The sequence below is a fragment of the Carassius auratus genome, chromosome 47 (genome assembly GCF_003368295.1).
Source record: "Carassius auratus strain Wakin chromosome 47, ASM336829v1, whole genome shotgun sequence".
Classification (NCBI taxonomy): domain Eukaryota; kingdom Metazoa; phylum Chordata; class Actinopteri; order Cypriniformes; family Cyprinidae; genus Carassius; species Carassius auratus.
Window position 1 is genome coordinate 2,806,868 of NC_039289.1, and position 16,080 is coordinate 2,822,947.

General features: G+C 34.8%; 1 protein-coding gene across 2 annotated transcripts; it reads right to left on the bottom strand.

Annotated features, from left to right (window-relative positions):
* Nucleotides 1-2,670: 2,670 nt before the first annotated feature.
* LOC113064791 (NGFI-A-binding protein 1-like) lies at nt 2,671-13,261 on the bottom strand. 2 transcript variants are annotated; one of them, XM_026235730.1, is made up of 8 exons: nt 12,759-13,261; nt 10,494-11,269; nt 10,032-10,165; nt 9,562-9,613; nt 7,563-7,682; nt 6,457-6,616; nt 6,223-6,366; nt 2,671-3,468 (listed from the first exon to the last, which is right to left on the bottom strand). In XM_026235730.1, the coding sequence occupies exons 1-8, from the start codon at nt 12,859-12,861 to the stop codon at nt 3,395-3,397; spliced, it is 1,563 nt and encodes a 520-aa protein (XP_026091515.1). In that variant the 5' UTR covers nt 12,862-13,261; the 3' UTR covers nt 2,671-3,394. The 2 variants fall into 2 exon arrangements, with proteins under 2 accessions (XP_026091515.1, XP_026091516.1); XM_026235731.1 differs by lacking the exon at nt 12,759-13,261 and adding an exon at nt 12,573-12,749.
* Between the last annotated feature and the right edge of the window lie 2,819 nt (nt 13,262-16,080).

Here is a 16,080-nt window from a genome sequence, read left to right on the forward strand (position 1 = left end):
TCACACACACACACACACACACACACACACACACACACACACACACACACACACACACACACACACACACACACACACACACATTATAATATACATTAGCATATGAACACAACAACACAACAAATATGTAATGTAATTAGATGCTATTACTTATCTTAAATATATGCACTGAAAAATTACAATCTTTCTCTTTTAGGAAAGCGTGCTAATATCTTGGGCTGTCTTGCCACCTTGTGGGCAATTTAGAAAGTGACAGAATTTGACCTTTTTTTTCTAACTAGAAAATAAATGTTTCTGTAGACAAAATGAAAACAATACGGGTTCTAACTGGGCTATACAAAATAATTATTTATAGATGATTACGTTTCCATTTCTAACATTAAAAGGGTTTTAAGCATATTCAAAAATAAATAAATAAATAATAAATTTAAATAATTACATAATAAATAAAATATAACTAATCTATAAGCTAAATATTTAGCATTTTACTATACATTTAATACAATATTACATTGCAAGTAAAAATATTTTTTATAATATATATATATATATATATATATATATATACATACACACACACACAGTATTTACAATTTTATATATATATATATATATATATATATATATATATATATATATATATATATATATATATATATATATAAATGTTATATTTGACACACACACACACACGGTATTTACAATTATATGTATATATATATATATATGTATATATATATATTAATGTTATATTTGAAAAATAATGTAAATATTGTTCGTTTTATTATTTAGTATATTTTGTATAATATTATAATGATTATTTTTTGTTTTTGATCATTGCTTTATATTATTTATATGAATAATATTATAATGATAATAAAAGTAATCATTTTTAATGCACGAGATAATTCAAGTGGATTTTAAAAGTAGTATATCTTAAATAAGGCATCTCTAACTCACTGACCCACTCTCACAAACCCTGTGTTTCCTCCACCATCCCACAGATACCAGATATACAGTGTCAGATATCAGGAAACACATGCTCACGGTTAACCCCAATCATGTAGGAGAGCCCTCGAGGGAAAGCCTGCACTACTGTCAAACCAAAATAAAGTTCAAGAAACCTTCATTAACCTTTTTTCCCCCTCCTACCTCTTAATGGAGAGCTTATATATGTCACGTACATATTATTACTGTATTTTCTAAAGCACGAATCTTTAACCAAAAGAAGCCAAGCTCTGCATAAGTGCGTCTTATCCCACTTCCATCAAGACGAAGCTTGTAGCCGAGTGCTGGCTGTTCGCAATGTTTCCGCCCACATTCAAGCACCGCCCACACATCTGGGTCACACAGTGATCTATCCGCTCACACACACGCGCACACACGGGGCTTCTGTAGGTGCTAGTGACGTTTCTCCTGAGGAACACCCGTGTAGGGCTTCTGTAGATCTAAGAGACTGATGAACGCGCATAACGTGTGTGTGTGTGAAGCGTGGGCGCATTTTTTTAGCATTAACGTATGAGTGTGACATAAACAGAACAGCTGCTCGGATCAGCTTGATTTTATGGGCTGCTTCCAGATTAAGAACTGTTTTTCAGGCCACCTCTATAAATAAAGTTTTAAGTTGTTAGTTTTTATTTGATTATTATTTTATCTATCTATCTATCTATCTATCTATCTATCTATCTATCTATCTATCTATCTATCTATCTATCTATCTATCTATCTATCTATCTATCTATCTTACACACAAACATGAATGGAATTATTGTCAACAATTATTATTATTAAAAATAAATATTTATATTAAATAAATATATTAATTTTATGTATAAATATAATAAATATTTATATTTATAATAAGACAATAAATGTTTATATTTATTTTGTGTTTATATTTTTATTAGATCAAATATATTTGCAGTAAAATGTGAATGTTGTAAAATATTAGATATTGAATCATTAGTAATACAATATTCTTATATTTTATAATTTTTTGTAAATATTATTACAATTATTTGCTGCTTTTGTTTATTGCTGTATTATATGTGAGATATTAAATACAGAATTATAATTTATAAAAAAGTAAATATTTTTATATTTAGTAATATTTTATACACCATTATTATTATTAAAATAAACATTCATATTTATTTTGTATTTATATTTTATTAGATCAAATATATATTTGCAGTAAAATATGCTGTAAAATATTAGATATTGAATAATTAGTAATACAATAATGTCTTATATTTTATTATTTATTGTAAATACATTATAATTATTTGCTGCTTTTGTTTATTGATGTATTATATGTAAAATATTTAATACAGAATTATAATTAATAATAAAGTATATATCAAATATATATTTTTATATTTAGCATTTAAACATTTTATTATTTATTGGATTAAATATATTATAATTATTATTTGCTGTTTTTGTTTACTTTTGCAAAACTACTGCATCTGGCTTTGCTTTGTTCTCAAAAGCACTTAAATATAGTTTCCTCCCATCACTAAAGTAGTTCGAATGAATGCAAAGTTTCTCAGGGAAACACAAAAGCACCGAAATATAATTTTTTCTCTCATGTCATATATATATATGTCATATATACATGTCATATATAGGCTAAGAAAATAACTTAGAAAACAAACATATAATGAACAATCACCGAGAAGTTTGGTTTTATTTGTAGTACAATTCCACAAAGACAAGATAAAGAATGAAAAACACAACAAATGTACATAGAAAAGACCAGAATGACAGATAAGCACAGATAACTAACGAATAATTTTTTTCTTCAGAAGAATCACAATGTAACAGTTAACGCTTAACCACAGCGAGATACACAACACGCCGAGAATAAGGCTAGAGATGCTGATAACAAATACACAATAAACTTTTCTTCTTAATACTAACATCTAAACTGACGCATTCACAAAAACACGCAAAGCTAATTCTACATATTCGGTATTCTTTAACGTCTAGTTCATCCTCAACGACAAACCGATACGAACAGATGAATGTCATCATTTAACCTAATCAACCAATCTAAGGACAACACAACCGTTTTCTACAAAACTCCAGTATTTCCGTTGAATAACGAATAGCTTAAATAAAAATAGTTACGAATAAGACGTGCAATCAAATAAACAAACACAGATCATGTGCAAAAAAAAATGCACAAATACACTCCTAGACAATTTCTGTGTACACCGACTGAAAGACATTCATGTTTTTTGCTCTAAAATAAGAAATTAAAATAATTCTTAAGAATTACAAATCAAAATAAATGGATCTCTAGGCATTTACAGTTAGTTAAGGCCACACAGTTTCAGTACTAAATCCACTGAGCAAACAAAACGCCGGTTTGACTTTGAGGCTCAAGATGTTATCTGGAGTCCTCTGGTTCTGATTTGATGGTCTTCTTTTCCAGAAGCCTCGGCTCCTTCTGAGACCCATTTTCTGAAATGTACAAGTGTCAAATTCAATTCAATTTTCAAATGTATTGGTTAGCTTGCACACAAATTAAATGGCAAAAAAGAAACGCGGAACCAAGTTTCAAGAAACATGTTCGATCATGTGGGAACTTTTCAAATCTTTTCTTCAAACTTGAGTAATAGAATGAGGCGATATGCAAATCAAGCAAAATGTAGCATTACATCACTTGTTCACCAATGGATCCTTTGCAGTGAATGGGTGCCGTCAGAACGAGAGTCCAAACAGATGATAAAAACATCACAATAATCCACAAGTGACCCAAACAACTCCAGTCCATCAGTTAATGACTTGTGAAGCGAAAAGCTGCATATTTGTAAAAAAACGAATCCATCATTACGTCGTTTTAACTTAAAATAAAAAAAATCGAAAAGCTCCATAATCCATAATAACGCTTCCTCCAGTGAAAAAGTCCATCCCCCGTAGTCCTCTCTCATCAAAATCCCTGACCTGTTTGTTTAAAGCTGTTTTTTTGCTGTTTTCTTTTGTAAATGAACCGTGCATATTTCTCTCCTGATTCAGAAAATTTGCTTTTTCACTGGATAAAACAATATTACTGGATCGAGGAACTGAATGTTTAGCGGGTTTAAAATTTAAAAACGTCCTAATGATGGGTTTCTTTCTTACAAACATGCAGCTTTTTGCTTCAGAAGACACTGATGGACTGGAGTGGTGTGGATTATTGTGTTGTTTTTAATCAGCTGTTTGGACTCCCATCCGACGGCACCCATTCACTGCAGAGGATCCACTGGTACGCAAGTGATGCAATACTAAATTTCTCCAAATCTGTTCTGATGAAGAAACACATTTTCAGCAGATGTTCATTTTTGTGTGAACTATTCCTTTAAATGGTATGTATACATAGTAAAAAAAAATCCAACAAACAACAACAACAACAAAACATAACAGAGCATGTTTTACAAGTAAATACTTTTCTTTCTACTTCAAAATCTCATGTGTAACTCAGTGTGTTAATTGGCAATTATTTGTAATTATTTGTGATATTTACTAGCAATTTTTGAATATAATAATCATTTCTACATGCACTTTTCTGGTGCATTGTGTGGTTTTAGTAACTATTTAACAAGAGTGAAAGTGCAATCAATTATCAAATCAATTCTCATATCATAACAGTTTCAGCATGCTGGAATTTTCTACACATTTCAGCCATTGCCAGTAAACAAACACATAGCGCAAGCGCTTACGCCAAAATAAAGTATGGTACTTTTTTGTGTTTCAAATCTATGTCACCAAATTGACAGGGGAGGGTATTAAACGTATTTTTCAGATATTCAAATCAGTTCAAAAGACCAGTGTGATCAGTAAATGACACTGATTGACATCAGGCTCTGCCCACAATGGGGCGGAAGAAAAAACCCAAAACGTCAAAAAGACGAGTAAATCCACACCCCCTTCCTCTCCTACTCGCAGTGTACTAACGCAGCTTGCACAGGCAGGTAGGAGTTTCAGAGAGAAAGTGCTACCTTCATCAAGGACATTTGCATGCAAGAGATTGCATATATTACCAAAAGTTCTCTGAAGCCCTGCTGATATGTGCGTTACGTTAACACATCAGAGTTTAACGGAGTGGTGTAGGTGTCAATGTGCCAACATGATACTGAGATAAACCTGTGGCAATCCAGGCTAAAACATACATGTAAAAACAAGGACCAACAAGAGCCATATTAATCTGTACAGCATTTCTCCGCTGGTTCTTTAAAGATTAACGCTCTACCCAGGCAACATTTGAAGGCTGTTCCAAAAGGTAGGCGGCAAAATTACGCTGCCTTCAGAGATACCACCTTTTGGACAAATTTGAAGGCAGAACCACATGCACTGTATCCTTTGCGGATAGTGTGACAATCCCAGAATGCATTTTGACTAGAGTAAAACTAGACTAAAGTAGAATATGTGCTTTATCTTTATACATTTAGTTGACTTGTGAATGACATATGAATGCAGAAATATTGAATACAAAATATTTTCACAGGTTTGGGGTTGGTAAGATTGTTTTATGTTTTTAAAAAAGTCTCTTTTGCTCACTATAGGCACATTTATTTGATCAAACATGCAGTAAAGAAATTTAAAAACTGTGAAATATTATTACAATTTAAAATAATGGTTTTCTATTTGAAAATATTGTACAGCATAATTTATTCTTGTGATACAAAGCTGAATTTTCCTCATTATTCCTCCAGTCTTCAGAGTCACGTTGTCTTTCAGAAATCATTTTAATATGCTCATTTCTTATGATTTTTAAAAATGCTGAAAACAGTTGTGATGCTTAATATTTTTGCGGAAACCATAATAAAATCTTTGACGCAATGTAAAAATCTTTACTGTCAATTCTGATCAACTGAATTTTTGATACGTTTATTTCAAACTAGATTTCGGGAACAAAACTTAAAGTTCTTGATGTTACATTAAATGTTATTCGCATTCTAGGTTTTTCGAAGAAACTTTAAATAGAATGTTTTCAAAAGAACTAGAGACTTCATAAGGTTCTCCTATGACATCAGACAGAACACTTTTTAGATTGTTTATTTTTTTCAAAGTGTGCACTATTATTATTTGCATTTATTATGTGGCATTTTCGTTTTATAGCTTCATGTTTATTATTTGCATTAATTATGTGGCATTTTCGTTTTATAGCTTCATGTAAGAGTGTTTGTCAACTCAAAGTTGTGAAGTGTCTGTTAGAGTCTGGTTGTGAGAACTAACCTATGGATTCCGTCATTCTATCTTCAGAGGTTTGTTGATTATGATGTCGTTCCTCTGCGTTCTGTTTGTGATGTCGTTTGAGCTCATTGGCTAATTGCCTGCCCAGCGGCACATCACTCAGACGCAAGTTTAGGGGTCTCTCACCTGTAATTAAGGATAGAAAGTTGCATAAACTCAACTACTGATATAAACAATTCCACAAAATGCTAATTAACGGTAAGAGGAGAAATGTACCAGAGAGATGTGAGAGGCCGCTGTTGCAGTGTTGAGCAGTGGGAGCAAGGTATTTCAGTGCCACAGTTGGAATCCGCCAGTCCAACGATTTCAGTCTCTCTTGGACAGCAGCGTCACGCAAGAGCTCCACCTGTTTGGCCAACAGACAGTCCAGCTGTACCTGAAAGTGGAAAAAAAGTGTTTACAAAAAGTTTTCAAACAACTTAGAAACAGACGTTCAAACTAACAATTCAAACAAAAAAAGTTCAAATAACTTTGAAAGTAACTTTAAACCAGAATATTTATAAATATACTGTTGTTCAAGCTAATTTTTAAACAAGATTTAAACAAGATTGTTTAAAAGTAAATTTGAACTAGTTTGAAACAAACTTAAAAGCTCTTTCAAACAAAGTTCAAAGTAAATTCTGATGAAAAAAGCTTTTTTAAACAACAATAGTTTTATCAAATAGTTTTGAAATTAACTTTCAAACAAAACTTAAAACATTAAAATCACAGTCTTAGCAACTTTGAAACTAAATTTTATCTAAGTTTAAACAAGTTTGGAATAAACGTTCAAAGTTCTCTGAAACAACATTTGAACAAAATTATTTTGGAAAAAAGCAACAAATATTTTCAAAAAACTTTAAAACAAAGTTCAAATAACTGAAACCAACTTTCAAACTAAACTTGAAATGCTAACAGACATTGTTTCCAAACATAGTTTAAAGAAAATTAATTGTAGTTCAAATGAATTTGAAATAGGTTCAAAGTGAAACTACATATGAAATAATAATAATAATAATAAAAAAAAATTTTCAAACGTTAAAACAGTTCGATGAAAAAAACGTTTAGAAACTAACTTAACAAGTTTGAAACGTTCAAATAAAACTTTAAACATTCAAACATACATTGTTTTCAAATATAGTTCAAGCAACAAAAAAAACACATTTTAAAAATTGTTTAAAAAACATTCAAATGAAGTCCAAACAAATTTGAAATAAAGTTTTAAAACATTTTTAAACCACATTAAAACAATATTCTTCTGAAAAAATAAAAAAGTTCAAACTTTGTTGAAACTAACCTTCAGACAAACAAATATTCATTTTGTGGTACAGCACTCAAAATACCTGTAGACTATGTCTGATGGTCTCCTCTCCTTTAGATTTGGCGATAGCGAGCTGCTCTCTCACCGTCTCCTGACGCGTATGAAGAACGTGAAGAGCCTCCTGTAGATCGTAGACACCATCCTACGAGAAAGTGAGAAAAAGTGAAAGGGAGGGATGAGCTCATGGACAACTTTCAAAAACATTCACCAAGACAGAAGTGAGAGAGTTTTATGTCTCCATGGTGGATTCATTTAATTGCATCTCTAGTGCAACCATGACATTTGCACAAATGGAGAAAGCTGTTAGCACAAACTGAGTCATCACATCTGTAGTCCACAGTCCCCGAGGAGGCAAATCATGCTGCTTGTGAGATGAACCATCCAAATAATCATATTTTACACTTTTGTAGCATTTACTACACTAAAAATATTCATTATTTAGTTCATGACCATTTTCTGTCCTCTCTCTGAACCCAAAAATGTGCAATTACTCAAGCAAAGAGGTTCTTGATCTTCCTAATCAGTATATTAAATGTGTTGTATGAATACATACAGCACAAATATAAGAGTTATAATAAAGCTGAAGTATTTAAAAAAAAAATTTTCAATTTATTTTTAAACTTCTCCTCCTGACAAACAATTTTTGTGAAAACTGATCACAAAACCATTTTAAAACCAAAGGTCACGGACATCAAATATAAAGAAAATAGTAAAGCTAAGTAAATGTAGTACTTTATTTAAAAAATAAAATTAATTATTAAAATAATTTCACTTTTTGTTTTGTTTTGGATGCATAAAATCCTAAAGAACAATTTTTGTGAGTAAACTGTTCATAAACCCATTTTTAAAACGCTTATTGACCTCAAATATAAAAGATTCAGTAATTCAGTAAATAAATATTGTATTTTATTTTTGAATTTAAATTTAGTATTTAACAAATACGCAAAAAAATCCTGAATAACAATTATTCAATTGTTCATAAAACCATTTTAAAACTATAAAACACACTGACCTCAAATATAAGTACACAATAGTAAAGCTTTTATATATATATATATATATATATATATATATATATTAGAATACTTTTAGCTATTTCATTTACATTTTTTTAGTTCTTAAATGCAAAAATATTATGTGGTAATTTTTAACGTGGTAAAAAAACATACTTAAAAACTTAAAAGGACTTAAAAACACTTTTATCATCAACAATCGTTCTCTGTCATGGCAATGTTCCTGTTTGTTTCTAACCATTATTTATGTTATTTTAACAGATCGGCCGTTGGCACCTTTGAAAGAATCTACACTTTGTGTCACCCCTTGAAAACCTCCGCTTTTTCCTTTGAGGTCATCACATATATGTGTGTGTGTGTGTGTGTGTGTGTGTGTGCGTGTCCACGTATGACGTTAGACATAGGCAGAGACAGCCACAGCCATGCGTGGGTAATTCACTATGTACCCACAGGATGATGTCAATTATGTGTTTCAGTCCACTGTGTACTTCTCCGCCTGTGCGGATGAATGATTGCACGTTTGTGTACTAAACTTTTTCTTTATCCAGAGAACCCCACAAAAACAACTTCCGTTAAAAACAAGCTTTTAATAGCGAGTTAAAATTGATCAGTTTTAATTTAACGTCTTCAGAGCTTTGTTTGCAATGGTGTTGTTGACTTAGAGGCCCCACGGAGCTACGAAAACAATGATATAATTTACTTTTAGATGTTCGCTCATGGGAAAAGCTGTGTGAACGCGACATTTCGGAGTGAATCATGACAGTAATTACTCTCCTGAGATTATTAACAGAGAGAGTGCACGCACAAACACAGCGCTAATTCAGACACAATGGGAAGGCAGCTGGCAATAAATATCATTACAAGAATGCAAAACTAATAAAGAAGTCCCGAGAAAGCACCTGGAGCTCGAAATGATTGCGAAGCTGAGGCGTCTCATGCAAATAGAGCAATCTGTCACAGTGAGGTTTATGAATATGAACTGAATCTACAGAACTTGTTTAAACTTACTTCAGATTTGATCCTCTTGGGAGATGGTACTTCTTCATCACCGCAGTGGGACCTGAAATGAAGATGTATTTTGAGTTTTATACTTATTTTGAAACCCCATAAACAGTCATTGCGGTAAAACTAGTGTAAGTACTAAAAAGATGGCAATTAATGTACAAACAGATGCTCCTTATATGAATAAATAGAGACCATGAATCAATTCTTGGTAACAATTTCATGAATTAGTGTCTGGTAATATGATGTTTGCGATTGCTAATGTACTCTATACAGCTCATTTAAAAAAGTTCTCATAGGATATTGAACAAAAAATGAATCATCTTGTTTACAAGGTCGTCCAAAAATCGCTCTTTAGAACATGAAGTTCCCTCGCCCAATATTCCTTGCCATTATTTATACAAAAGCAAGCTATTCCTCAATGTGTCAACATAAGAAAGTGTTAATTAATGATTTAAAGAAGAATTTAGTCTTACCTGCTGCTCCTGCGAGAGTATTTGTATGTAACTTCGCGTGAAATCTGCCTGGCCAGTGAGAAAAGTTCATCTCTTCGGGTCAGCAGCGATAGATCTTTCATGCACAGCTGAGCGGATGCTTCATTGACCGTTAGCTACACAATAAAATGAAACGACAATGAAAACATCAAATGTTTAGTAAATTCAATCTTAAAAATAAAGGTTCCACAAGGGGTTTTCACAGAGATGCCATAGCAGAACCATTTTTCTTTCCTCAAAGAACCGTCCATCGAAACGTTCTTAAAGAACTATTTTTTACTGACGCGGTTTGTGGAATGCAAAGGTTTCTTAAAGTTCTTAATGGAACCAGAGATAATTAAACCTTTATTTTTAAGAATGTCAGGAACAACAATTTTTGTTGACCCCCACAGTTAACAATATCGATATCTTATCATTCGATCTAACCAGAAGATTCAAACCAACCTCATGCATCGTAAGCTGCCGCCCGTCCCGCCTCTTGGAATCGAACCGCCCATAGATGGCGCTGTATTTCCGAATCTCCGCCTCCTTCTGCGGATCGCCTTCGCTCATCTCGCAGATGTGGCCGATCATCTTGCCGAGCTTCTTATTGGCGCGGATGTGTTCTTTGACTTCTGCGAGGTCGCTCTTGGGCAACGTTTGGGCTAGTCGCTCTACGCACTCCGTCACGCACTGGACGGCGGCAGAATCGAGTGCATCGAGAGTGTCGTGAGGTGAACACGGAGAACAGGCTCCAGATGGAGATAGGCTGTGCTCGCTCTCGCTTCCCCAGAAACGAGTCTCGCTAGCCCCTTGCAGCGGGGAGCACCCTGGCGTGCCGTCCCTGCTTAGATCCAGTCTTCCAGGACTGGGGCTTGTGGGTAATAACGCCCTGGGAACTGCAAGGTGGTTCTGTTGCCCGTTGCTGTGGGAACTTTCGGGTAGCTTGTACACTGGTATACTGCAAACAGGAAGAGACGTCAACGGTTGGTTGAAGACGGAAGGGTTGGTGACCCAATCCCGCAGAGCCTTCTGGAGTCTCCGAACGTGAAGGGGTTTGGTCGCCATTCCGACAAGGGCCATGATCTCGAGGAACTCTTCCTCACCGGCCTCACAGAGCTGTTGCACATCGTCGCCGCCCTGCTGGATGAAGGCTTCATAGTAGCAAAGCAAGTTTGCCTTCTGCAGGATCCGATACAGTTGCAGCTCACCCAAGGAACGTGGCAGCAGCACTGACATGACTACACATGCAAACACAGAGCAAAACATAGCATCGTCATTCCTAGAAAATGTTTCAAGCGTGAAACAATGCTCGCCAATGTTATTTATTTCCCAGGACACTCACACTATGAATATCACAATTAGTCTCCAGTTGCAATGTTCTTTTCTATACACTCTTCCAAGAGTTCACACTTACATATAATAAATAGAGTAAAGGTTAAGTGTATCTGGTGCGCTGTCCCAGGGGAGTGCTCCGAGTTTGGAATTTGGCCCGAACCCAGAGTACATTTTAGCAATCTAAAGATCCTCTTCCCACTACAAAGAACCTTTACAAGAATGCAAAAGTTTAATGGATGTTAAAGGTTCTTCATGGAACCATCGATGCCAATAAAGAATCATACGTTTTTGTGTAAAAATCATTTGTAAAGCAGATGTATTTTTTGTTTGCAAAAGAGAGTGACAACATCACTCTTAAAAATAAAGGTTCTTTAGTGGGATCAGTGGTTTGATGAAGAACCTTTTACAATCCACGGAACATTTCCATTGCACAATAGGTTCTCTATAGTGGAAAAAGTTCCTCAAATTATTACAATGTTCTTTACATTAGGATTTTTTTTTTTGTAAGGAACTGTTTACCGAAAGGTTCTTTGGAGAAACCTAAAATGGTTCTTCTATGGCATGGCTGCAAAAACCCCTTTATTTTTAAGAGTGAAGAGCATTTATCCATCCATAATTATTAAGATACTCATTTTGGAAAAAAGGACTGCCGAAACTTTTCGGAGGGAATATATTATACGGACTGCACAACGCTACAGTGTATAACAACAAAATAATAAAATGTAAAAAGATAAAGTAAGAAAAAAAAGATTGATAAGTCTGATCAATATATATATATATATATATACACACACACACACAAACACACACATAATATCCATTCGGACAGTCACATAATGTTTATTCACAAAAAATGCAAACTTTCAGTGCATTCAAAGCTCAAATTCGATAACAAAACCCTGTATCCGCATAAAAATAAATGTTAAAAATATTATATATTTTTTTTTACATTGAAACCCTATACACTTTCCTTTTAAGTGCTTATTTAGCAGATGTTTTTATTCCAAGTGACTTAAGTTAAATTTGTTACAGGTACAATCCACTTGGCACAACCAGGGTTTGAGTGCCTTGCTCAAATGCAACTTTTTGACTGGATCTTTCAACATTACACCACATTTAAATGCAATTAAGAATAGGCTGTCACATACAAGTTCACACTTGCAAACACAGCTCCACAAAATCATGGACAGGTTACAGCAAACTCACCTGAGAAGATCTTAAAACTATTGCTTCACAAGCACCTGGGAATCTCTACGAAATCAGTGTATGCAAATAACTCGGATATTAAATCTATATTCACAACTCGCTCAAATCAACACGCTTTGACCGTCTAACTTCCCCATCTGAATAGCTATGTATGACATGTTTATATTAGTCCTCGGGTTCACGTACCTCTCTTTCGCATCTGGTGCGCGCGACTGCTCCCGGTGCTCGCCGCGGTCTCGAGGCAACGCTCCGCCTCTCGCGACGGAGAGAAAGTGCGTTGAAGGCTCATCGGTGCTGTCTCTCTCTCTCTCGCTGAGTGTATCTGTCTCTTGTGCGGGGATATTCCGATGTAAGCTGCATTGCTATCTCACTCCCACGCGCCGGCTTGACGCAAATCCTCGCGTGGGCGACGCTGCGCGCGTGGGACGGAATACCGAGAGAGAAGACCAAACGGTCGCACACTGCAAACACACATTTGCGATGACATATTGAGGAATATTAATCGGTAATACAGTGTTTTTTTATTCAACACAAACCCACACAGCGTTTAGTATACAGCATATGCGTGTATTTTTTGTGGTGGCCATGTTCATACGCAAATAAGGGAAACCCGGGAAAATTCTCACACTTTTTTAAGTACAGTAAATGTTTACCTTTTTAAAAGTACATTTTAGTGCAGGCCTAAATAAATACTTAAAAATGTAAAACATAAAACGGGTTTAAGTGAAATAGTTCAGCCAAAAAAGAAATTTTGCTGAAATTTGACACACCCTCATGTTGTTCATCAGAACAAATTTGGAGAAATGTAGCATTAAATCACTTGCTTACAATGGATCCTCTGCAGTGAATGGGTGCCGTCAGAATGAGAGTCCAAACAGCTGATAAAAACATCACAATAATCTACAAGTTATCCACATGACTCCAGTCTATCAGTTAAAAAAAAGATGCACATTTGTAAGTAATAAATCCAGCATTATGGCGTTTTAACTTTAAAAGTCACATCTAGACAGAGGAGTTAATAATCCATATGACGCTTCCTCTGGTGAAAAAGTATATAAACTGTTTTAACTGTTTAAAATGGTGCTTGATCGGTGCATATTTCTCTCCTGATTCAACTGATACTTTTTCATTCTGACGGCACCCATTCACTGCAAAGGATGCATTGGTGAGCAAGTGATTTAATGCTACATTCCTCTGAATTTGTTCCCATGAAGAAACAAACTCTTCTACATCTTTGTACGCCTGGAGGCGAGTACATTTTCAGCAAATTTTCATTTTTAGGTAAACCATTTTGGTAACACTTTACAATTGGGTTAACATTAGTTAACTACTTTAGTTTACATAAACTAAGCATGGACACCACTTCTACAGCATTTGTTAATCTTAGATCATTAATTTCAGCATTTACTACTGCATTATTAAAATCAAAAGTTGTGCTTGTAAGTTGTAAACATTAGTTCATGTGCTGTGAATTAACATGAACTGACAATGAACAACTGTATTTTTATTAACTAGCATTAACAAAGATTAATAAATAGTGTAATAAATGTATTGTTCATTGATTGTTCATGTTAATTAATACATGAACTAATTGAAACTTATTGTAAAGTGTTACCAATATATTTCTTTACATTAAATATTTACATTTTAATCACTGTATGTTATAAATGCTACCAGGCTACTATGTCACGTAATGTGTGACTCTTTCATTTTTGTTTTCGGAAATGCATGCTGTAATGTCAACACATTGCAAGACTTTTCGCAACTCACAATGCAGACGGCGTTCATGCATTGTGTGACAGTTCTTCTCGTCCCCAGACAGTAAACCCCACAGGAAACTCACTCATGCTCTCTTGAGTGCAAAATCCCCCCTGAAACCCACTTTAGTATACTGCTATACATTCCCCTTCATGCATCTCAGTACATTTACAGCATTGAATAAACACCTAAACCAACACCACAGCAGAATCTACCTATAAAACTTAAATAATGCTTTGTTTTCCCCCCCTTACACTAGTGTGAAAAATGTGCAAGCTGCATATTACAATGAAACATAATCATGAATCTAAAAGACTGGATCTTTAGATAGCGGGCCGCAACAGCAGCCTCCCATTCGCCTGAGCATCTTGAGCTATTTTGGGAAGGAGGCTGGGCACAGCGAACAGCCCCTGGGAGGAAGTGCGTGGTGCATGCTGTCATCCCCTACTTTCGTGTTGGTCTGTTCCTCTAAACTAAAGCTTTTCCAAGACATTTCCCATCTTATGTGACAAAAATGACAAGCGACCGCACCTTGCCTGCAATCACGGATCCTTTTACTGGGGTTTTGCAAAGCGTATCTGCTCTCAAGGGAATGTGATGATTTTCTGTGTTTTGCTATAACAGTTTCAGTCTTGAGGTCTGTCTTTCTCTAGTAAACAATGCATATAAAGCATCTCCATTCATATAGAAAACACTTGTGGAATGCTTAGCTTGAAACATTTACATGTTTTTGCAAAGGATCCAGTAACAAATCACACATTATTATATTCACATAGTCTTGTAATAAACATTGCGTGCTTGTATATATGTTGGCAGATCAAAATAACGATACATATATATACACACACACACACACCATACTTTTCTGGAAATAGGTGACCTCTAGCATAAACCTGCAAAACATGAGGAAAAAGAGACGGAGCGAGAAAGAAAAGGGAGGGTGGCAATGAAAAACAAAACAAAAATAAAACTAATATTCCTTTAATTTGCTCTGCCGATGCGAGTCAAGCATGTCTTCCTACTCAAACACACCCACACACACTTGGCCTCCCACGTATACATGCACATATACATAGGCACTCTGTGACGTGCAAACACATCCTGGTTTGAGTGTGTGTGTGTGTGTGTGCGCATAGGGGCCCCCTGCTCAGAGTGGGTGTTGTCATTGCAGGGAAGGGCTGCTGACAGGGCACGCGTGGGTTTGCGGTTTTTAATGGTTAAGCTGACAGTTACTCAGAAAATCCTCTTTCTTCCTTCTTTGGCTTGCAACTTCACGCTCGCATTCAGATTTCATTAATTGACTAGTTTTAATATGCAGAAGACAGTTCTGTCGATGATGCTTTGGTGAACTTTCATGGCTGGATTTAACAAATAAAGGTCATTCGCTATGAGTTTGAAGCTGCAATACGCAACATATATACACGCACATACATATTGCATATTGTAATAAAAATGTAATTTTTAATACTTTTGTGTTAAATTAATGTGCATTCCTTTGTTTATTTTTAAAGCTATCTGGCCAAACTGTAAACAACTCTATATTTATTAAGATATTGTCCCTTGAAATAGCTTTACAATTCTCAATTCATAATACAATTCAAGTAAATGATGCACATTTAGTGTTGCCATATCTACTGGACATCTACTGTCATGTCGGAGCAAGTTAAAGTCAACACGTTACAGGTCGCATATTCAACGAATAACTTTAGCATCCAGGACCAGAACTATGCAGCCGTGCCTCGATCTATCT

Bases quoted from the DNA above. Each gene is read 5' to 3' on its own strand.
- LOC113064791 (XM_026235730.1), bottom strand. From the start codon at position 12,861: ATGAGCCTTCAACGCACTTTCTCTCCGTCGCGAGAGGCGGAGCGTTGC. The intron at 9,614-10,031 runs GTAAGACTAAAT...TCTTCATTTCAG, and splicing joins TACTCTCGCAGGAGCAGCAG to GTCCCACTGCGGTGATGAAG. The intron at 6,617-7,562 runs GTATTTTGAGTG...TTCCACTTTCAG, and splicing joins CCATCAGACATAGTCTACAG to GTACAGCTGGACTGTCTGTT.